The sequence below is a fragment of the Canis lupus genome, chromosome 12 (genome assembly GCF_048164855.1).
Source record: "Canis lupus baileyi chromosome 12, mCanLup2.hap1, whole genome shotgun sequence".
Classification (NCBI taxonomy): Eukaryota; Metazoa; Chordata; class Mammalia; order Carnivora; family Canidae; genus Canis; species Canis lupus.
The window spans coordinates 49,539,135-49,562,644 of record NC_132849.1 but is presented as its reverse complement, the minus strand read 5'-3'; the positions used below and the strand labels follow the sequence as shown (position 1 = coordinate 49,562,644).

General features: G+C 44.7%; 1 protein-coding gene across 8 annotated transcripts in view; it reads right to left on the bottom strand.

The window, feature by feature from the left end:
• Positions 1–6,280: 6,280 nt before the first annotated feature.
• The window catches only part of LDAH (lipid droplet associated hydrolase), a 104,903-nt gene continuing 87,673 nt past the window's right edge, over positions 6,281–23,510 (bottom strand). For 7 of the 8 annotated variants that reach the window (XR_012004674.1, XR_012004675.1, XM_072770947.1 and 4 more), the window contains 2 exons: positions 22,714–22,796; positions 6,281–8,516 (listed from right to left, as the gene is read on the bottom strand). Coding sequence is in view for 5 of the 8 variants with exons in the window: in XM_072770947.1 (XP_072627048.1) it covers positions 8,325–8,516; positions 22,714–22,796 (275 nt within the window). In the remaining 3 variants the exon portion in view is untranslated. The remainder of the gene's footprint in view (positions 8,517–22,713; positions 22,797–23,510) is intronic. The other variant, XR_012004673.1, reaches the window with a different exon arrangement.

Sequence of the window (23,510 nt, the reverse complement as noted above, 5' to 3'; positions counted from 1 at the left end):
CACCTGCTCCTGGCTGGTCTTTCGAGAACGGTTTTTTTTTGCCTTGCTATTCAGCCTCTCTCTGGTGGTCGGTTCCCAGTGCTCCACACCAAGAACAGAAGCCAACCATTTAGGTGTTAGGACAACTGCATGCCAATGGGGCCACACGGTGGCTCTGGGCCTGTCAGTCTTCACTCTGACCATTCCCCCTTGAAACAGCGCAGGCTGTCCTGTGTATGCATCTGGGGGCCTCGGGTCGTTGTGACCGCCGTGACTCCGGAGAACACTGCATGGCCTGTACCGCGTGAAGCCACGGCACAGGAAGGTAGCCAAGCTTGGCTTTGGGGGTGAAGAGGCCAAAGCGCAGCAGAAGACAGATTTCCCTTTGGAAAAAGGGCATGGCTATGTGTAGCGAGGGAGCGTTGTCACTGCAGACACAGTCCGAGCGGAAAGGTCTTGCTCCACACACAGCAGGCCGCTGGAGGATCTGTCTCACTTCAGGAAGCCTGGGCACCCCCATTCTGAGCTGTGCAGGGAAGCCTCTGAAACCCACAGCCAGAGCAATGCCCAGTTACAGCAGCTTCCCCTGCAAGGCCAGTTACATATTTTAGTGAAACCAGCGAAGTCCTACAGCCAGTTTGGCTGCTGTTGCTCCACGCTCTCCAGACAAGGATAAAGATCTGTGCTCAGTGGCATCACCTCGGACCCTTCAGGACCTCTCCCAGACCCGGCCAGAGAGGACCAGCCACTCATAACTTCTTCCTGCAGCAGAGGAAGGAGAAAGCTATTTCATCAGTTCCCAAAATATTTCTGGGGAAGGACAGGGACTTGGCCGCCAGGAATGACCTGTTACCAGAATGACCTCCTCTGGGATGTGGATACCGCTGGGCAGGAGGCACCTTTCTGCAGGGTCAGGGCAGGGCACGTCCACCGCAATCAGGTGTCCTGCTGTCCCGGTGGTCGTGTTTGTCTCTGTCTGGTGTGAAGTGGATCAAGAAAGTCTGCTCCCCTTCTGCCTCTTAATTTCATCAGTACGAAATAAAGGAGTCTTTTTCTTTGGAAGAAAATGAAGTTCACCTTTCAACTAACTCACTTGGTAGGTACAATTCCATATAAGATTTAAGACTCTGTCCTGGAGAAGTGTAAAGTCTTGTCATGCTTTGTTTATAACCATCCTTGGGCGGTTCTTCATTTTCCTATTTCCTGGTCCCTTCGTGGCCTGCCCGGGCTTTCTGTGGTTGCAGGGGGTGGATACAGAGTAAGCAGACTGTGGGTAGTTACAGGGAGAAAGGAAAGCCAGGGGTAGCATTTAGACATTTATCCTAACACTGATGAGAGCACATCTCAAAGGTCCGCAAGGACTGATGCTAACAGGAGGAGAAGCCTGCCGGCTCGACTCCCTCTGGGGGGCCCTGGGCTGCTTGATACACCCTCTATGCCCGTTGGCTGCTCACTGCCCGGCTGCCGAGGCAGACACTTGCCACCTGCTGCCCTGCTGCGGGTGGCCCTGCCTGCCCTGCTTGTGGGTGCATTGTGCTCCCGTGCTCCCGGGGCGCCCCACACTCTTCTGTGCGGAAGGGAGGGTGATCTGGGGAGAAACTCATCCGTTGCAACGTGTCACCAGTGTGCAGCCACCGACTGCGAGGCCGTGGGCGGCTGCCAGTCCTAATCGCATGCAGGTGCGCGGCCCTTTAGCAGTGGCCAGTAGGAGGAAGCCCAGCTGTGGTGCAGAGCCTGAGCTGGGTGGATTTGCAGAGACGGGATTCTAGTCCCAGTGTGAGGAGGGGGGCCCTGCAGGTGCACCCGCACCCCCTGGCTGTAATGGACGCCCAGTCACAGGGTCACATTCCCATCCCAGGGAAGAAGAATTTTCCCATAGACTTACCCAGCAAGGAAGTCTGTCCCAACGTAGGGAGGTCAGCCCAGGCCCCTCTGCCAGAATGTCTGAGGAATGCGATCCAAAATGAAAACGCTCTGCTATCCCAGAGCATGGTCTTGTGTATTGTTGCTATAATTCCCGCTTGGGGTGCTGCACGGGGTTAGCACTCAAGAAGTAATAACCACATATTTGGTAGTTGCTAATACTCGGGCTCCAGAGGCTTTCTGACCTCGGAAGAATGAAGTTCTTGCCATCAGAGGGAACGAAAGCGGGCCCGAAGCTCGGGGGCCTGGCTTCCTGTCGTGCCCAGCGCCCGAAAGCCTGCCTTCGAAGCCCCTGTCCTGCGCGGCTCAGCCGGGGACAGGCTTGAGGGACGAAAGAGCCCGTCCACTTCCCATTTCCATCTCCACACTCGTCGTGAGGGGCGCAGAGTCTCTGACATGTGACTCCCTGAGAGTCTGACCAACTGAGAGCGCCGTGCTTCTTGACAGGTTGGCCATCAGGTGTGGTACACACTTTAATTTAGGTGACACTTGCTGACTCTTCCGTGGAGAGGCCCTATAAGTCTATAAGCCCCGAGATGACAAGACACAAGTTCCATGTCCTCGAACTCTCCTTTTAAGGGCAGGAAGGAGTTGGGCAGCGGGGGCAGGAGGAGCAGAGACTGGAAAAACAGAATTCCAGCCCTGGCTGGGAAGTTCTCCAGTAGAGACATGGCCAGGGCGCCATGAGGGCTGGGGGGGAGGCAGGGGGCGGCAAGAGCAGTTGGCCTTTGGGGCCGGGTTTGGGGGCGGGGAGGGTAGAGGCTTGGCTGCTGCCAGAGCTGGAGTGGTGGACGCCAAAGTTTCAGAGCACAGGTGCGGGGAGAGGTCAGCACCTGGAGGGCCAAGGTGGCTGGCCAGAGCGGAGGTCACAGTGAGGGCTGCAGCCTGCGCTTGGGCCCCTGCAGGCAGCCGGGCCTTCCTCCTTGCCATGTGCGGCCTGCCTGCTGCCCCCACTCCCCCGCCCCCTCCCCTGTCCCCTCCCTGTCACCTGCCAGCTGGTCTCTGTTCTAACCTGGCCCTCAGTCGCCCTTCCCTTGACTCCCAGGTCCAGCCCCCCACTCCTGTGGCGCTGCCCACTGTCGCCTCCAGGAGGCAGCAGCATGGTGTGGAAAGGGGAGGAAGCCCTGGCTCTGGAGTAGAGGCTGCCTCTCAGTCGCTGTGAGATCTTGAGCCAGTCACTTACCTCCCTCCTCTGTGGTGATCTGGTGAATAGGCCATAAGCTCAAGATAGCCTCAGGGTAACCTCAGCGACCCCCCCTCCCCTCTTTCTGCAGCAGCCTCTTTCTGCAGGCTCCCTCCTGTCTCCCACACCACCCAAGCTCTCCCGGTCTTTCTGGCACTAAGAGCAACTGCCTCCCCTCTCCCTCTGGGTGGTTCCTCTTCACCGGTCTACTGGCAACCGGGAGCCTTCAGTCTGGCAGAAGAGGCCAGACCCATGTCACACAGTGGCTCCCCAGGGGGGACCAGAGCCATCACTCACCTACATCTCCACGGGGCATAGGCAGGAATCTCAGTCACTTTGGAAAGGGACTCCTGCGGGAGAGCTTCAGCCTTAAGGCCTCAGAGAGAGATTTGTTCACAGACCACACTTAGTTCCAGCCACTGACCCCTCTTTTAAACCCCACCTCCCAGAGGATGGAGCAGCCCAAGTATGTCCCCTTCTCTCCTGCAAAGAAAAGGCCAGGAACAAAGATGATGCCTGATGTTATTTAAGAAATGTTCTGCTTCCTGCAACTTTCCTAAATCTACCGTAAAGTCTCCTCAAAGCAGATGCTCGAACATCCTGTGCTGCATGGGGGAGGACGGATGGCATGGCCTGGGACCAGAAAGCTGAGCCAGGTGAGCAACCACCCCCTCCCTCCACCCCCAACATGAAGCAGAAATGCTAAGACTGCAAGAATCAAGTTGCAGGCTAGCCTAGGTGAAACAATGCAGAAGCTGAGACATCACCAGGTTCTCTGCTGCACCAAAGAAAAGAGACAGTAAAAGAAAAACAAGTTTGCTAGGCTTTTCCTTCAGTCACTATTTTACAGAGCATCTACCATAAGCCAGACAGGGTGCTAGATGCTATATGCATGACCTCAATTAATCCCATTAAAAACAAACAAAAACCCTCTCCAAATCTAACATCTCAAAAGGAAAGCAAGTTTTTTTTTTTTTTTAAGATTTTACTTATTTATTTAGGGGAGACGCAGAGACAGAGGCACAGACATAGGCAGAAGAAGCAGGCTCCCTGTGGAGAGCCTGATGGGGGACTTGATCCCAGAACGGTGGGATCACGCCCTGTGCCAAAGGCAGATGCTCAACCACTGAGCCACCCAGGCATCCTGAAAGCAAGTAGTTTATGAATGTAGAAATGGGTGGAGGGGGAGCCTCCGGGAGGCTAAGCCAATGTAGCATTGCAAACCCAATAAATGACAGATCCACGATTTGAACTCAGATCTCCACTTACTGCTCAGATGAAGAAATTTACTTTCTGGAAAAGAAGCAGTGGGAGACATATGCAGGAGAGAGCACAATGGCTTTTTAAAAATTACTTTTATAAATTTCAAACTCATATCAAACTTACAAAAAAGCTGCAGAACATTTTCTTTCCTCTGAACCATTTGAGAGTAAACTGGTATGATGCCCCATCACCACCAGACCCTTCAGTGTGTCTTCAGTACAAATAAGGATGTTCTCTTCTCCACAACCCAACCACTGAAGTCTGAAAGTTAATATTGATTTCTTACTCCCAGCTCTAGACCCTGATCAAGTTGTGCAAACTGCCCCAACAATGTTTTTTTATAAGAAAGCATCTAATCCAGAATCGAGTGTTGCATTAAGTTGTCATGTCTTTTCAGTCCTTTTTAATATGGAATTAATTTTGGGCGCCTGGGTGGCTTAGTCAGTTAAGCATCCGACTCTTGGTTTTGGCTCAGGTCATGATCTCAGGGTTGTGGGATCAAGGCCCATGTTGGGCTCCATGCTAAGCTTTAAGATTCTCTCCCTCTGCCCTTCTCTCCACCCTACATTATGTTAAAATTAATTCCATATTATTTTTTAAAGATTTGCTTATTTGAGAGAGAGTGAGTGGAGAGAAATCAAATCTTTGGAGGCCCCTGGCTCTGGGGAAGTGGATAGTGATAGGAGTTCAGAGAGCCTCAGGAGCTGCCTCTGGAGATGCTCTGTCCCCAGCACAGCCTGAGGACACCCTTTGGGCAGTGATCATGACTCTAGCTTAGACTTTTCACTCAACACTAGATAAACTCCTATGAAGCTGAATCTTTGACAAAGGACCATCCATGTGGCTGACTGGAACATATAGACAGAAATGCTTTTGGAAAATGATTTCATCCACTGTTTATCAAGTTTAGTCTGTTTTTTATGATGATGATGTTTAATAATAAATTATTATAGCCAATCTTTTAAAAAATTTTTTTATTTGTTCAGAGGCAGAGAGAGAGAGAGGCAGGCAGAGAGGCAGAGGGAGAAGCAGGCTCCATGCAGGGAGCCCGACATGGAACTCAATCCCGGGTTTCCAGGATCACACTCGAGGCTGCAGGCAGTGCTAAACCGCTGCACCACAGGGGCTGCCCAATTATAGCCAATCTTTATTGAGAAGATACTATTGGTCAAGAATTGCACTAAAAGCTTTAATTTTACCTTTCCGCTTATTTCTTCCAACAATATGAGGTAGGCATTATTATTAATTCTATCTTATTTTTTTAAGATTTTATTTATTCGTGAGAAATAGAGAGAGAGAGAGAGAGAGAGAGAGAGAGAGGCAGAGACACAGGCAGAGGGAGACGCAGGCTCCATGTAGGGAGCCTGATGTGGGACTCGATCCCAGGACTCCAGGGTCAGGCCCTGGGCTGAAGGTGGCGCTAAACCGCTGGGCCACCCAGGGATCCCTAATTCTCTTATAAGTGAAGACACCGAAGCTTGGAAAATTAGAAAAAGTTGCCTAAAAATTACACAGATGAGGTCTCCAGAGTTCTTATACCTTATTACCTCGTACATATGCATGGAAGCCTTTAGTCTTTGGTTTAATTCCTTTTTTTTTTCTTTAAAGATTTTATTTATTCATAAACACAGAGAGAGAGGCAGAGACACAGACAGAGGGAGAAGCAGGCTCCATGCAGGGAGCCCGATGTGGTACTCGATCCTGGGTCTCCAGGATCACACCCCAGGCTGCAGGCGGCACCAAACTGCTGCACCACCGGGGCTGCCCTTTGGTTTAATTCCTAATGAAATAAAATGAACTTTAATCTCCTAAAGTCGGATTCTTCCTTCTCTAAAAGAAGTACTGAGAAAAATGGCTTTTCAATTTAAGAGAGAGACTTTGACTTTCTCAGATTATACCCTCCTCCCCAAACAGAGAAATAAGGCCAGGCAGTTGTAAATGCTGGTAAAACATTTATTTTGAAAATTCATTTGGCCATCAGATGATAAACAGAAAACGAGCCAGCATCTTTTACTTTATCATTTTACTTTTTATCATTTTTTTTTAAGCTCTGAAAAACCAAAGTTAAGACACAATGTCATACATGTAGAATTCTGAAATACATAGTAATATAAAATAATGCTGAAAGTAAAGCTAGGGGATATTATTATTCTAGTAGGTGTGATTCACCCAGGATTTGCTCAAATGTGTCAAGTTAGTACTACTGAGCATCTCCTATATGCAAGGCACTGCAGAGCCATGAATCCTAAGCTTCTAACATCAGACTTCCAGAAGTCCTCCCCTCACAGAGGGCAATCAGGATTTCGTGTGCAGCCCTGTGCCAATGGTCTGTGTGTCTCCTGGCTTCTCTCCAGGGCCAAGAGCACTCCTTGCCTGGGGCTTGGCTCTTCCCTTCTGAGAAGTCATTTGCTCAGATGCAGAAGCCATGCCAGGACAGCAACTTGTTCTATGCTCACCACTGGGTTGGCAGCATATCAGAACTGAATCCTTCATTGGGGGCTTTAGGGCTTTGGAAGGAAGGACAATATTCTATTGTTCTTAAGGAATGATAACACCATGAGGGGGGTCTCCTCTAGGAGAAAACTGAATGTTCTGATTAGTCGTCAACTATCACTGCTGTCAGTGGGACTTATTGGCTCCTAGGGTCCCAGGATTGAGTCATTTTAGGGAAGGCAGAAATATAGTGAGCCTACTCGAGACTGGACAACAAGCTTCTCTACTGGACCTCAAGGCATCCAGAGAAGGTGAATTCACATGATTCATTATGGCTTCTTTTGGTTCATTAGTAAAACAATTTCTTTCCAACTAACAAAGCCGGGGCAGAAATGTAGAACTCATTTATAGCAATTCTCTATTCAGCAACTGAAAGATGCCCTCCCGAAAGTTACTTACTGGAAGATTTTCCTAAGAAAAGAATCATGACATAGCCAAGAACTTTATCCTCAATGCCTAGCACAGTATTTGGCTCATAGCTGGTCCTCAATATAGTTTTATTGGAAAAATCACAGAAGGGGCAACTCTTATGAGGAGGTACAGGCTGGCTTTGGGACACCCAGGGCCTCCCAACCTGGCAGGCTAGAGCTCAGCACAGAGCTTGCCGGCTGTCTTGTGGCAAGAGGTGCAGTCAGGATCCTTCAACAGCTCTCATCGGGTTCCTTCACCAAAGTTATGTCTGGTGAACTTCAGTGTCCAACTAATGCAGGAAGATCAGGAAGTCTCACTCCTCAGGGAAGCTTCTTAGAAGCTGCATCTTAGAGATGCAGACAAGCACTGCCTCCCCTTGATGCTGGCACTGCTTGGTGGTTTGTGACATGCTGCAAGGTAGTATCGTGGGGGGAGTGGGGGGTGATGCAGGCTGTCCTGGTATCCAGTGTGATACTGAGGACCTCAGCCAAGATCTCTACAAAGTTAGTCTGGGCTGATCTTTAGCTTCTGTCCAGGTCCTCTACCAAGATCCACTACTCACCACTTCCTGCTCCTGGAATGTGCATCCTCAAGACCTCGTCCACTTACATATCTGACTCTACACTTTACTGATGCCCTTTACATTTTCTAGTAGGTATTTCATGATTTCCTCTAGGAGAGCCTATTCTACATGGTAACTGTATTAAAATCAACTAAATTTAGACTTTTGTCTGCAAGGATCCTGCCTACTACAATCAACTGCATGGTGCCACTGGGGTAATCTCATGCAAACATGAAGGGTCTTGTTTAGATCACTGATCTCTGTGTTCCCTGAGTCTTGGAAAATGTGCTGTTAAACCTATGGTGTATTTCATCAACTGTGTTTACTTCAGCCTGTAGTATGGGGGGCTAGCTAGGAGCTGATAGTAAGCCAAAAGGTTCTTTTTTTTCCTTCTTCTAATATCAAACATTCACACTGAACACTTACCTACCAAGTATACTAACTACTAAGAGATGGCACAGCCACTGCTGCTATGTACTAGCTGTCAGTGATGTTTCCATGGGTCAGTACTTATATTTTAGACAGATCATCCTTTAGCCAGTCAGCTACCATGTCAGCCATTTCCTGGGGAAAATGGAGGATGAATGCATGAGGTATTTTCTTCTCACAGAGCCGAATATCTCCTTCTGGAAAATCCTTTTTTATGTCTTCATAGTATTCTTTTGGACACCAAGCATCTGTAGTACCATAGTAAAATGTAAGCTAAAAGACCAGAAAAAAACGTTTTATTAGAAAACATTTTCTTCTTCCAACACAAACATGACACCAGCAATCTGCAAGGCTTGGAAAACAGCACCCGTCCCTGGCCCTGTACGCTAGTCCCAGGGCTCCCTCCAGAGCATGGCTCTCTCAAGGCAGCGACCTTCATGGTGCGAATTCGTAGGAGTGAATTAAGAGGCACCTGATCAGAAGAAACCTATCCCCATATCAAGAGGGAGAGTCTTGTATGAGCGGTCACCCATGATTCACTAAAAGGATGTGCCAGCCAGTTGTGTACACTGTGGCTGGGATGGGCAGGAGTGGAGAGACGGCTGGTGAGGACAAGGACGAGTTACTGGGACATAATCACTGGGTGATCAGTGACCTATTTATTACATACTTCACCGTTTTCATGCAGCCACATGGTAGGTGAATGCACCCAAAGATGAATCAGATAGGCTTCTCAATGTAGAAGAAAAGTCACCAGAACCCTGAGAGTGTCTATAACATTTCTATGAATAGGCTCTGTGCAGCAGGACAGTATGTTGATTCAGTGGCAGGTGATATAATTATACTTCAGGTGATAGCAAGCAGCTGTATGGAGACACAATCCCTGAAGACATTACTGACACCCTTACCAGATACTGATCTAGACCTGCCCATGACACACACACACACACACACACACACACACACACACACACAGAGGTATCCCCTGCTTTCCCAAACTCTGTGTTATACTGCTTTGCTTTTATGGAAACACCTATGTTAGTACCTGTTTTTGCCTCCTGAAAGAAATCCAAAGAGGATTTTTGCTTTTATGAATAAAGGCTAAAAGGGAAAGTAGAATTCAGTGTGTGTGTGGCAGTGGGCACGTATAGAGGCTGCATGCCCCTGGAGCGGTGAGGGTGGCTTCCCCGAGCACCTCCCCCTGGAACTACATTACGCATCAAGCCACCAGAGCTCTGAGCAGTGTCTGCAAGCATCTGTGCTTTACCTCGATTTACTGTGTGCACCCACTAGCAAGATGTGTCCTAAGGCATCAGAAAAGCCTAAGAGAAGTTCTTTTTTTTTTTTTTTTTTTTTGGTCTGGATACACTCAAAAACTTTTCACCAGATACATTAAAGGTAAATGCTTCCTTGCTTTATGCCATTTCAGCTTATAAAAGGTTTCACAGGAATGCTCTGCTTCCTCCCAGCAATAGGGGAGGGGGGTGGAAACCTGAAGTCCACAGGAGCTAACGAAAGACTCCATGCAATGAAGTGACATGGCCATGTCTCCATGGTAGGACACTTACTCCTGCTACAATGGCAATGAGAGACTGGGGGGGCCAAAGTGTGATGGGAAGACAAGATGGAACACATGTGCTATTGCCCACTGGGTGATTCTGCTCTAATGGCCATTAAATCCATTAGCTGGACAAAAGAGATTGCGCTTATAAAAACACTGGTCTTTATTACAAGAACCTTATGATTTAACCTGTAATTAAAGGGATAGTTAAAGCAATACTTTAAAGAGGAAAATATGTGATGTAGTACTCCAGAGAGTCAATTATTAACAGCTAAACCTTGAGTTGCAGACTGACTCTGAATAACTTTGTAGAGATTTTTCTGGTTGTCACCTGGGGTTTTAGTTTTGAATACTGCAAAGGATCTCTGGCTCACAGGCTGCTCACTTATTCTTCTCATTCTTCTGTTTTTTTTTTTTTTTTGTTTTGTTTGGTTTTTGTCTCACTACAACCATTTCTGGACACTCCAAAGCCCCTAAAACTGAAATTCATTTTGCCATGGCTCCTAGCAGAGTATGAAGTTCTTTCTGTTGCTGGAGAACAGAGAGCCTGGCAGTGGTCTGGTTTGTTCCTTCAGGTGTCAGTCTCTACAGGTCTGGCACACTGCAGTGTTATGGCCAGTGGGTGACTACTCTGGCCAGCAACACCCTGCCACAGCTTCCCTTTGAGGTATTGCTGGGAGGACAAGCTACTTGCAGGCATTCATTACCTACCAATAGGGCTAATAACTTCAGGTTCTCTCTAAACCATGCCCTACCCTTACCCACAAGAATCTTTTAAGTTATACCCAGAAAATAATGTATGGTACAGTCATCATGTCCAGGGGTTTCTGCACTTCCTCAGAGTATGAAACAGTGCTGGGAAATCCAGAAATGCTGACTTGGCCTTGTGTCCATCGGGGTGTTTCTCTGCTCCAAGTGCATTCTCTTGCCTGAAGATTCCTAAACACTGAGAAAGGCACCCTGGAAGCCCTCACACCAGCCCAAGCTGGTGCTGAAGTCTTGTCAAAAGCCCTACCACAAAAAAAGTAAGCTAGAGGGAGAGCAAGGCAGAAAACCATCCCTAGGAGTCTCTTTGATGAGGAGACTGTATGCACCTGCTGCTTCCTGCCTCACATTTCAAGAACTATTTCTATGGAGAACCCAGCATTTACTTTTCAGTGAGGCAATCACTCCTTGAAATGTCTCCACTGAACACTCCCGCTTATTGAGCCTCAGCACTGGGGAACCACCAACCCTTCCCTCATGCATAAAACTGTCAGACAGTTGAGCAGGAATAATACACATAGGTTAGAGGGTATCAAGAGACAAGTCGTGTCCAAGTAGTCGTGAGCACTACTACCCAAGGCATGTACTAGGACAACAACAAAGTGTTCAAGATGGCGTGATAGTGATGATTCCAGATTTCCCATATGTTTATCTAACTTTCTCAATCCTCCATGACCAGTAACCATTTAGAGCGGGCTAGATTTTGTTCAATCTCTAAGTGATAGTGGGGTAAGGTCTTTATGTTTTGTGTCTTTTTTTTTGTTTAAAGATTTTATTTATTTATTCATGAGAGACACACACAGAGAGAGAGGCAGAGACACAGGCAGAGGGAGAAGCAGGCTCCAAGCAGGGAGCCCGACGTGGGACTCGATCCCGGGTCTCCAGGATCACACCCTGAGCTGCAGGCGGCGCTAAACCGCTGCGCCACCGGGGCTGCCCCTTCTTTTGTTTTTTAGATTCTTCTTCAGACTATATTCACTGAAGGGCCCTCTATGAAAATCTTGGCTTACAAGTAAAACACGTGGTTATTCTAATGCCTTTACGTACATGGGTCAAGATACTTCCTGTCCCTATAGATTATAAGTCACAGGCAATAGATCTGAACAGAAGACTCTGCATCTGTAACCCTAAACAGGAAACTGAAAAAGTATGGGGTGTGTAGAGGTACTAGTGGGGGGTGGGGGAAGGCAAGTGAAGTAGAAAGAAGTAACTGGACACCAAAGCATGATAGTTAAGAGTGTATACTACTATGTGTCGATTTGTCAAAACAAATTACCATCAGAACACATGACGAACTGATAAAAACTGAGAAGAATGTGCTAGGCTCTATACTCTCACAGAGTCCTCACAACAATACTCTGGGAAGGTATTTTATCCCTATTTTATAGAAGAGGAAACTGAGGCTTAGTAAGTTGCTTAAGTTCAAACAATTAGTGAGTTGTAAAGCTGGGTTATATATCCCAGGGCAACATTCCTAATCAGTTCCTTTTACTACTGTTTACAATTAACAATGAACTGACCCATGTTAGGAAAACACAAAAGCTACAGACTGGGTGGTGGGGGGAGAGGGTCTTAGACTGGCTATGAAAACTGAGTGTGACCATCAAGGGCAGGAGTGCACCCAACCACCTGCACTTACGGCCTTCCTCAAAGTCTATGTAGTTCTGGGGTGCTGCGTGTCACAGGAGGGATAACTGATGGGAAATTACTGGAATTGTGACCTGAGAATCTCAGGCTATCAGCGGAATGTTTAAAGCCAAAGGTCTGTGAGGAGATAAATTATTTCCTGTAGTTTCTTTCTTCTTGGCACTCGCTTTGATACGCGTGAGAGTTGATAAAAAGTACACATTATTGAATGGAAATTATTCTGTGTTTCCAGATTGCTGTCATGTTAAGTAATCCATTTCTCTATTAAGCACAAAATTTAATTTTCTCAGTTTGTGTACACTTTGACTTCTCGGGATTGCTTTTTGCTTTTCCTTGTGTGTTTTCTGCGGTAAGGTGGCATTATGGTTACTGTAATCTCTGTGCTCACAGACGTATTTTCCTTTGACTTTTCAGTGTCCCCCTATGGAGATATGTCCCTGCAAATTGTTGCAGTTTGCCACCACACAGGAACCACATTTGTCTTTTCTCATGTGGGTGGTTTTTTCCCTCTCACTTTCTGCTGCTGAAACTCACAGATTCAAAGCAGTCCCACCAAAAATGACTCTAACCCGATTTTCCATCTGGCACTGGCTAAGTAGTTAAAATTCACAAGCGAGTAAAACACAGCTTGCCCTGGAGAAGCTGCCAGACTAGGGAAGAACAGGCATATACAAGCTGGCCCTGAAACACAACAGGCAGAGAGATGCTGCTACAGGAGCCCAAAGTGGGGAAACCTGAATCCTGCCTGCAGGAGTCAATTTGGAGTTGTTGGCTTTTATGCATTACCAGCAGAGGATTTAGTTTAAGAAAAGCAATGCTAGAAACCATATTATGACCTAAGTTTATATATTTGATTTAGCTAATAAATAACAAAAGTCACTCTCCATGGTAGATCCTAAAATATTAAACATGAAGGAAACCACAAAAATCCCTATCTGGTGGTATACACACACACACACACACACACACACACACACACACGCAGTAATACTATTCAGTCATAAAAATGGAAGGAAAGTCTGCTGTTTGTGACAATATGGATGGACCTTGAAGGCATTATGCTAAGTGAAATAAGTCAGAGAAAGACAAATACAGCATAGTTTTACTTATATGTGGAATTAAAAAAAAAAAAAAAAAGAACTCCTAGAAAGAGAGAACAGATTAGATTGGTAGTTGCCAGAGATGGGGAATGGAGCGGTGAAGGGACTGGGTAAAGGTGGTCAAAAGGTACAAAATTCCAGTTATAAGATGAATATACCCTTGGTCTCTAATGTACAGCATAGTAACTGTGGTTAACGGTATTGTGCCGTACACTTAAAATATGCTGAGACAGTAGACCTTAAAAGCTTTCGTCGCAAGAAATTTAAATTTATAGCTGAACTTACTATGGTAATCATTTTGCACTATATACATATATCATATTCATTAGGTTATAAACTTTAGGCTAGTACAATGTTTTGTGTGAATTATATCTCAATAAAACTGGAAAAAAAATCTGTTTGTATTTCTTCTCTCTATTCAACAATCCAATAGGACTATAGGCATTATAGGAGACACAGGTCTAATAAAAGGAAGTTTTTCATAGTCTTAGAATGTTGTTTATTTTTCTTTTAAATTTATTAATTTTATTTATGTATTTGTTCATTTATTCATTTTGTTAACTTTATGGATAAGCTCAATTTTAGAAGCTCCTTAGAATATAATTCACCATGTAGCCAAGTTTGGTATAAACCAGTTGTCCTTGGAAGTTAAACAAATTGAACTTCCTCTCTTCAAGTGGTCCTTGGGCAATCTGTTTCATGATATAATGTAAACCCGAGCAAAAGGGTAGATGGTATTTCAGGGCCATTATGCTCAGAGTGAAAGCACTTCTCATAAAGCCTTTGTATTCTATTATGGTAAAATCATCTGTGAAGCTGCTCAAGCTCATTATTCAGTTACAGGGGGAGAGCACAGTGCAGCGGGCACAGTGTTGAGAGCTTGAGCCCTGAGCCATACCTGCCTAGGCTGGAATCTTGGTTCTTCCATCTATTAGCAATGTTACCTTGGACCAGTTTCTTAGGCTCTCTGTCTCCTTATCTGTAAAGTGGGGACAGAACAGATACCCTGTGGGGTGGTAAGGATTAGAAAACAAGCATATCAAGTACTTGACATACAGTAAGCACTCTAAAGGGCAGGTGCTATTACACTGGTGATGACAATGAGGACAAAGGCATCTCTTATGGGGGCAAAAATTTGTCTAGATTCTTCCCTAAAGTGGGGGTTGTGCTCAAGTCAGAGGAAAAAGCAGCCACATGGCCTTAAATTGATTTCTGAAAATATATTTTCTTCTGATAAGCTGCTTTTTGATACAAGTCAGGCTCAGAAAATATATAAGTATTATACACTTAAAAAAAAAGACTTATTTTTTTTTGGGGGGGGGTCGGAGGTGTAGAGGGAGAGAGAGAGAATCTCAAACAGACTCTGCCAAGTACGGAACCCAACATGGGGCTTGATCCTATGACCTTGAGATCATGACCTGAGCTGAAATCAAGAGTCAGTTGTTTTAACTGACTGAGCCACCCAGGCATCTCTATACACTTTCTTTAAGCCTAAAGCAAAGCATTTTATTATATACATTATATATTATCATATAGTGCACACACTCTACACACACATGCACACACACACATGCCATGTTCCCCTGAAAAGATCATGGGGAAGGACATTGGTTGGAAGATCCAGGGTCAGTCACCATCCAAAGAAACAGTGAAGCACAGCCCATCTTCAAGCCACTACTCACACTTGGCTCACGGAGGTGACTCTCACCCACTTTTAATTACGAATGAGATCTGGTGCCTACACTGCAGTGCCATCTGGGTACTCCTGGTCCAGCATCATCCAAAATGAAGGACGGCACCAGCATTCAGAGACTGCCACTTCCCACCTGGTAGGGCTCACAGGCAGAGCCTCTGGGCCCTCACGGCAGCAGAGATAAGGCCCCCTGCCTTCCTGGGCTGCACAGGGACTCCTCTGTTAGTGTTCCATAAAGAGTTGTGGCTCCCTAGGTGCTGACTGAACAGGTTTCCCAGTAAGTTTACAAGCTGATTTCTTTAGAAAGAGTGGCCTAAGCCGTCACATGGCATGGCAGGGAAAACTCCTGCATTGTGAGAGCAACTACAGGGCAGTGGTGTAGATGCTCAGGGAGGAGACCTATTTTCTCCTTCGTGCTTTGAGAAGTCAGAAAAATTATGTCAATCCTGCTTTCTCCACTCTTCCTTTCCTTCTCCAGAATAACTGTCACCTGTCAGGTTTGGGTTTAGTTTTTATTTTTGTTGTTTGTGATCAAAGAAGCCAAATATCAGACACAAAGCAGCCATTTGCCTACCAAGGGGTCAAATTAGTACCCGCACATCTAGGTACCAGCTAGATCTCCCTGTTCTGCCTTTATTTCTGTGTTTTCATCATCCCCCTACCCTGCCCAGCTTTCCCAGGCTTTTTTCCCTCCATTGCATTCTACCCTTGCAGAGAACCCAGGGCAGGCTGCAGCTCCCACCCCCTCCCCACTCCCCGTCAGATGACGCACTTCAGAGGAGGCCTATTCTGTAACATAAGCTTCTTCTTTTCAATTATTTAAAAATCATATGCCTCTTGGGAACAGAGGGATGGCAGTCACAAAGCTTTACAATTTCACTGCAGTCCTTCTGAACAAGCATTTTTAGGAACTTGAAGAATTGCTAAAGAAAGGGAGACAGTTTAGGATATTCATTTTCTAATTTACTTTGTTTCCTTTCTTCCTTTTATCCAGAATTGGCTCAATTACCCTCCTTGAGAACACGAGAATTAAAATCCCCAAAGATGAAGAAATGTGGCTGAGGATGGAGGTGACAACACAATCCTTTATGACCACTGAGCCCTCTTCCTTCTGCAGGCACTTCAGGGAGCTGTGGGCATCAAGGCACCAAAGGAGGAGGATGAGGATGAGGATGAGGATGAGGATGATGATGATGATGATGAGGAGGAGGAGGAGGCAGCGGAAGGCCAGTAGGTTACTGGCTGGACCCCTAACCAGTGGCTGCCCATCAGACTCATAAAGTGAGGCTCAGTCCTTTCTGTGTGACTCGAGTATAAAGAGCCAGAACACACTCACTCCCAAATGGAGGGCACTGGACCAGCTACTGACTAGCTTTGTCTCTTTCTTGCCTGGGACTAGAGTGAGAGGCTGACCTGAGGCATCAATTTTCTTCTGGTGAGGTTGCAGAGTATGAGGCATTGGGAACAAATGCATCCTCTTGTGTTTCTGTTTCTCTGTGGTCATATGCCTCAGGAGATTGGCAGATGTGCTGGACGGTCTTGTTTAACTCAGAGAAACAGTGGCCAAGTCCAGCTCATCTGGATTCTTTGCATGAGGGTACTGTCCTAAGTTCCGGCAAAAATGAAGTACTCCTGTGCCTTCTTTTGCCACTGTTCCTTCCTGCACAACTTCTCCTTTAGGCATCTCAAGGGGAGCAGTGGCTGTGATCTAGGATGGGGTTGGGGCATTCTAGGGTCTCTAGGGTATCTACTTAGTATCTGCAAAATCTTTCACTGCAGAATGAAATATCTGGGAAGGAGTGTGTGGGGGAAGAAGTTAAGCAAATAGTCTTTTTAAAGCACTCAGAGGCATATCTAGGATATAACAAACTTTATAATAATAATAAACTCCTATTGAATGCTTATTAGTACATGCCAGATACTCTTGGAAGGCCTTTGTATGAATTACAGCATTATATTTTTGGAACAAATGTGTGATACTAGATACTACTATTAAACCATCTTATTGATGAAAAAAGGAGGCTCAGTGCGGTCACGTAACTTAATCATGGTTCCATAAGTAAGCAAGCAGTGGAGCTGGGGTTTGAACCCCAGGCTGCGACTCAGAAGTCTGCTCCCCAGTACGCACCGGCTCCTTTCAATCTTGCTCCACCTGAGAACTCAGGGTATGCTAACACAAGTGCCTAAGATAAAGCTCTCAAGGTCAAAACGGTTGAGATGAAAACAAACCTACGCACTTCCAGGATGATTATGACATTCTGAACAGGTTTCAAATTAAACAGGCAGAACTAACACGATCAGTTTCGGACCGAGGCGTGGCGGAAGGCAGTCCTGGTCAGCCGGGCCAGGCAGCACTTCCTATGCTCCGCTGGGCAGGACGTGTGCATGTCCGAAGGATTTGCATGCCCGAACCTGCCAACGACTGCACAAGGTTTGCTCCCACAGGCAACATGCACCTCTGGGCTCGGGTGGGCTAAGCAGGATGGGGAAAGGGCCACAGCAGAGGGGTTCCTGTTCCTGAGGACACTTTGCCCCCTTCCCAAAACACACTGTCACCTGGCCTGGCCCTCTGGGGGCAGGGGCAACATGACTCTGCCGGCGGCCCCTTCGCGGCTGCCCGCCTTTGTCACGAAGCTTGCACCTCACAGGTTCTCGCTGGGAAAACTTTAGACCCCTCACTGGCTGATAGCGATGCTCACCGTCGGTCTGGCAGTAGCACACACCAGCTGTTTCCATACGCCTAGGCCAGAGATGGTCACGGCAGTTTAGAGTTTCCCTCCTAAGTGAGTTTCAAATGAAAACTTCAAGTTTCTAAACCAAACACAAATTCACTTTTCTGTGAATGGGACATACATTTCCTTATAGTTTAGAACAATGACAGAACAAGCGAATGCTGACCTATTTGCCTCAGACACACCAGGTGCCTCATAAAGCAGAACATGCCCCAGGGGTTCCCAAAAGAATTGGGATGGGGGTGGCGAAAATGAACAGTTGATTCCCTTACTTGGGCTTGTTTTATTGTGGTCCTCATTCCCACCCCTCTCCCTCCATTCCTGTCTTATTTATTACCTCCTTTGCTTCTTCCCAACCTTTTAAGCTGTGCTCCCAAGGATCCATCTTTAGATGTCTTCTCTCCATATACTACTTCCTTTTGTTACTGTTATCCAGGCTCATGGCTTCAAATCTATCTCTATTATTTCCAAATCAAAGTTCAGCCCAGACTACCATTCTAAGCTTCACACCCATAGGTCCAGCTGCCTGCCGGACATGTGTCCACTTGAGTGTCCCATAGGTATCTCAAAGGACCCAGATGAACTAGTTTCTGAACTACCTCCCACAGCTTGCTAGTACTTCTCTCCCCACGTTCCCTATCTTGTTACCAATCTAAATACAGAGAAATAATCCGAGACTCTTCCTTCCTCATTCTCTCCTGTCCTGTTAGTACAAGTGTTTCTGACTCTACTTCCTAAATCTTCCCTATCCTACCTCCTCTCTGCCCCCACCCCACTGCCTCAGTCCTTGTAAAAACCTCCTGAATGGTCTCCCTACCTCAAATTTCATCCTTCTCCAATATTTTCCATACATCCTCCCACCCAATAATCCCTATCATTTGTTAATCCAGCCACATTCCTAGGGCTGACTGATATGAACTGGTAGCTCTCAACTGTCTAGCTGTTCATTGATGGCACATGTTCTGATGGGTAACTGGCTATGCCAAAAGGTTGTCAAACATTTTGGCTATCACTCTGGTCATTACTCTTTTGCTTAAGCCTTCAATAGCTCAACAACAGCTCAAACTAACCTCATCTTTTTAGGGTGGCATTTCATGGCTTCTTGTTCTCAGACCAGCCAGCACCCAAGCCACGATACCATGCTGCCTAACCACTTCTAGTGTCTCTAAAGCAGGGCTTCCTCACTGGCCGGGGGGGAATCTATGGGTCCACATGGGTTCATGCAGATGTGGTGACAGTGGGGGAAGGGTAACGTAAACTTGCTTGGGAAAAAGATGACATTTTTTGCTAACCTCTAACTACAATTTAGTATTTCCTTCAATTATGAATACAGGCAACAAACAATAGTAGTATGAGTGACATCTACATTTTGTCACCTATAAAATTATTGAAGTTTTCAAATCACAGGAAATTTGTTGAAGATAACTAAAAAGTTATTTATGCTCATTATTATTTATGCTCATTACTATAAACTTATTAATTCTGACTGCTATTTTTATATCTCATTATTTAATGTGTTAATAAAGGTGTACGAACTATCACAAATTTGTTTTTAAGTTATTGTGATAACTCTATTTCGATATAATTGCTTTTTTGTAGTAATTTCATGTATTTATTTTATGTACTTAAAACCATTATTTTGAGTAGGGCCAAAGAGACCCGTGGCACAAAAAAGTCTTAGAATCTATGCCCAAATGGCTTCCCCATCCATCTATCCATCTAGTACACATTTATTTATTAACTCAGCAGGTATCATACATTGTGCTGAGTCTTTAGAGATACCGAGATGAGAAAAACATAATTCCTGACCTGAAGGTACACAGGAGGGGAAAACTGACCACTTAAACACTGTGTGGAAAATGCAATATTATAACTACACAGGGGAAGGGCTGGGGGAGGAACATCTAACCAAAACCAGGGGCTGAGGAACGCCTCCTGGAGATGACATTGGAGCCAAGTTTTAAAGGATAGGTGGCTTCAGTCAGGTAAAGATAGAACACAATCTTTGATGCCACAGGCCATAGTATACTCATTCGGAAGCAAATAGGAGGCTGGTATATTTGCTCCAAGAAAGGAAAATAACTTTATGTAGTACTGAAGCACTGCTAATAAACACAACTGCCTGATACTGTATATAAAGTCTGCAGACCTGGGAGGGAAGGAAGGCAGGCAGGCAATAGGCAATTAGTCCAGTAGATTTTTCAGAGTTAAAAAGTCCATTTTCCTCAAGAAGTTCTCTTCATGTGGACAATGGAAATTCAGTGGCAGAAAATCTGAATGTAGAACCAAAGCCTGCAGTTTATGGTGTGATAGTTTTCTAGCAGATGAGAAAGAATCTGAAAGCCATCCCCATGATGTAGTAGAGAGACTATTTTTAGACTTTCTTGCGGCTTCCTGACTGGATGGCACAAAGACACATTTTTCAGAACTGTTTTAAAATTAGTTGAATAATTGAGATACCTTCAAATATTTTTGCAACAAAGTATGTGGCTCACAGAGTCTTCACACTGGACAGTTCTGGCAGATAGGTATGAAGTTTTTGAACGCCAATGTTCGGGGCTGAAATGGGATAGAGTTCCTTGGACTAAAGTACCTAAAAAGGGATATGTCTAGTCTTGGGAACTGGTTTTCAAGTTGAACCACTTGTCAGGATTGTTGGGAAGGCAAGAGGCAATGGCCACTACCTTCCTAAAACTACATGCCCTTTCAAGTTTCCTTATTTTCTCAAGCAGATGGGGCCGTATATTGATTCGACTTTCACCAATATTAAATTACAGCATGTTTCCTCTTTTTTCATTATAGACACAAAAAGTTGCAATAAACTTCCTGTCTCTCTGTACCTCATTTTACTTAGGAATCGGAACTGTATTATTCTAATGGAGAGATCAAACTGAGTCAGTACAAAGGATAATCAATTCATGGCAAGGTAGTTTTGCATCCTTAAACTAAACAATGCTTTGCTTTCCCAAATTCCACCAGTACCTTTTGTGCTATCTTAAAAAACAAAACAAAACTACGCCCTGTAGTTGGAAAAGTTTATTCCTGTGACTGCGTTAATAATAACCTTGAAATGCCTGCCATCTACTATTATCCCCCCATATTTCTCTTAAAGAAGTTTCAGTAAACTTACAGTCCTGACACAGTTACCATAAGCAGACTTCGATCTGGGAATGATTACACTTGCATATGGATTTAACTTAGGACAGGAATAAGTTAGCACCTTCCTTTGACCTCTTCCTGAGCACAACATACAAACAGAATCCAGAGATGATGAGTATTTTATAGCAGCTGGCTTCCACAGGTGGTAAGATGGGCTTTGACACATGATGGGTCTAGTCATTCTGTAAGTGTGAATTTTGGAAGTGAGCATCTGCCAGTCTTATTATTAACTGGGAATTGAGTTGTTTTTATGAACTTCTAGCCTTGAGAACTTAAATGCATTTTTGAAACAAATTCACTTATAATTTAGCTGAAAAATAAAATACTCTTTTTCTTGTATTTTTACATCCTTCAATGACTGGAAACAGCTGAAAGCCCTGGAGAAAGTGTCCTTCTGAGGCCCCCAAATTCCCCCATTCAGCTAGTGAGGGTTTCCTTCTGGCTTCAAAATTTCAATCTCTAGCCAAATGCTATTTTAGAAAAAGATGAGTACTATGGCCATAAGACAAATACAGATTTTCAAAAGTCCTCTCTGGGTGAAGCTACTATAGATCAATATTCTGGAAAAAAACCTTTTTTTTTTTAAGAAAAAATATATTTTAAAGAACACATACACATATATTTCTTGCTTTAAGATAATTGTATTGGGAGGTTCTAGAAATATGAACACTGTAGCAAGTTTAAGTCAAATGTCTCAAAGTTTATGAAAACATTCTAAACCCAGGGGGCGGACATCTAAGATTTTATTTGCAGACTATAGGTTCCTGGGCCCTGTAAGAGCTGGCCACTCGGCTGGGCTCATTACATTATAACCTGCAGATGTCACAGGTCAGCACTTACTGTAAAGTTCTAGATTAGCACAGCCCTACAGAAATATAAAGACACATATGTAATTTAAAATTTTCTAGTAACTACATTAAAAAAAGTTTAACAGAATGGATGAAATTACTTTTAACAGTCTATTTTGTTTAACCCAATAGTCTAAAATATTATCATTTTAACATATAATCAATATACAAATATTAATGAAATACTTTATCTCTTTTAAGTACTAGGTTTCTGAAACTCAGTGTGTATGTTATACTTAGAGCACATCTCCTTTCAGATTAGCTGCAAATAACCATACTGGCTGCTGACTATGGTATTTAGACAGCGTAGCTCTATCCTATTTGGAATGGACAGACAGACAAATGATGCCACAGGAGTACCAGAGCCACCAATTCTAGGGTTCTTAGATATATTCTTGACCATGGTATCCTCACTGTTTCAGAGACTGGTGCTTTCAACTGTGTTTGTGTAAGACTTTGACGTTTGCAGCAGTAACTCCCAAATGCTAAATATTTCAGTCTTTGCCTTTCTGCACCTGCTTGTACAGAAACCTGGTCTTGGTGTCACAGCTGAACATCCCTACCCTAATGCACTGGAGAATAAAAAAAGACAGGCTGAGTCAACAGGTCATAGCGATATTAGTTCTTCTCCAGTGTTTTACTTACATTTTAATATACCTCATTCATTCTATAAATATTATTGAGAGTCTCCTCAGCATAAGGCCCTAGAGAGAAGCACTGATTCTAAAAACAAACCTTACAAAAACAGGTGGTAAATTATATTTAAGTATCTACTGAAGTATATGGTCAGCTTTGCTTACTTCCTATGCAACTTTCAAGAACTGCCTTATTTGAACTAGAAGTGGAACATTATAGGAAACCCACAAACCCTTGAGGTCTCATAGACTCTAACCAATTCCAGCACTTCATGCTCAGTAAATATTTCTGCCCATCTACTTACTTCCTTGCAGCACCAAAATGATTACCTTAGATAAATATGTCTTTATGGTTTCGTTGTCTCTCTTCACCACTTTCATCATTTCTTGGCCTCCAAGGTAGGCAGCATTGGCTACATTTGAAAAGAAGAGTCAGACACTTAGAATATATAGACCAAACACAAATGTCAAATTAATTGTATTTAATCCCTGGTTCCTCTATTCCATTCAGCAAGCAGTGTCTGATGTGAAGTTATCACTGATGCCCAGAGACAGGTGTGAGTCAGCCTGGTCTCTGGAAACAAGACCATGTCCTACAAAAGAACCTGTTCTTTCCCTCACCTGCCTTTCTCAATAGCAACACGCAGCAGGACGGCCTCATGTCAGATACCACGTCAGATGATGTGTGGTGCACCTGAACAATGTATTTTTATGATTTAAGGATTAAAAGCACAGATGTTTACAGGTAAATCATGCACACCAGGGAAATGGCAGGCAGTTACTAATGTGAAACTATCCTTTTTATTTTATTTTTTGTTAAAGTTACAATTAAGATGAATGCTTATTTTAAAATAGGTTTAAAGGCTCCCTAAGAGCTTTTAATGAGGGTTAGTCCCATTGTACTGACTGCATGAGGAGCAAAGCTGACCCTCTCCCTTTCTAGATAGATGTCACATACCTGAGAAAGAGGAAGAAAACCAGAGACAGCACACATTTAAGTTGCTTTCTCATACTGGTATGCAAATTTTCATTCAGTGCTGTGTGCCTTGGGTTCCATTTTGAATAGTATTATTATTGTCACTTTGATCTCTTCTTTGTCATCATCTGCCTGATATATTTGTCCTTTT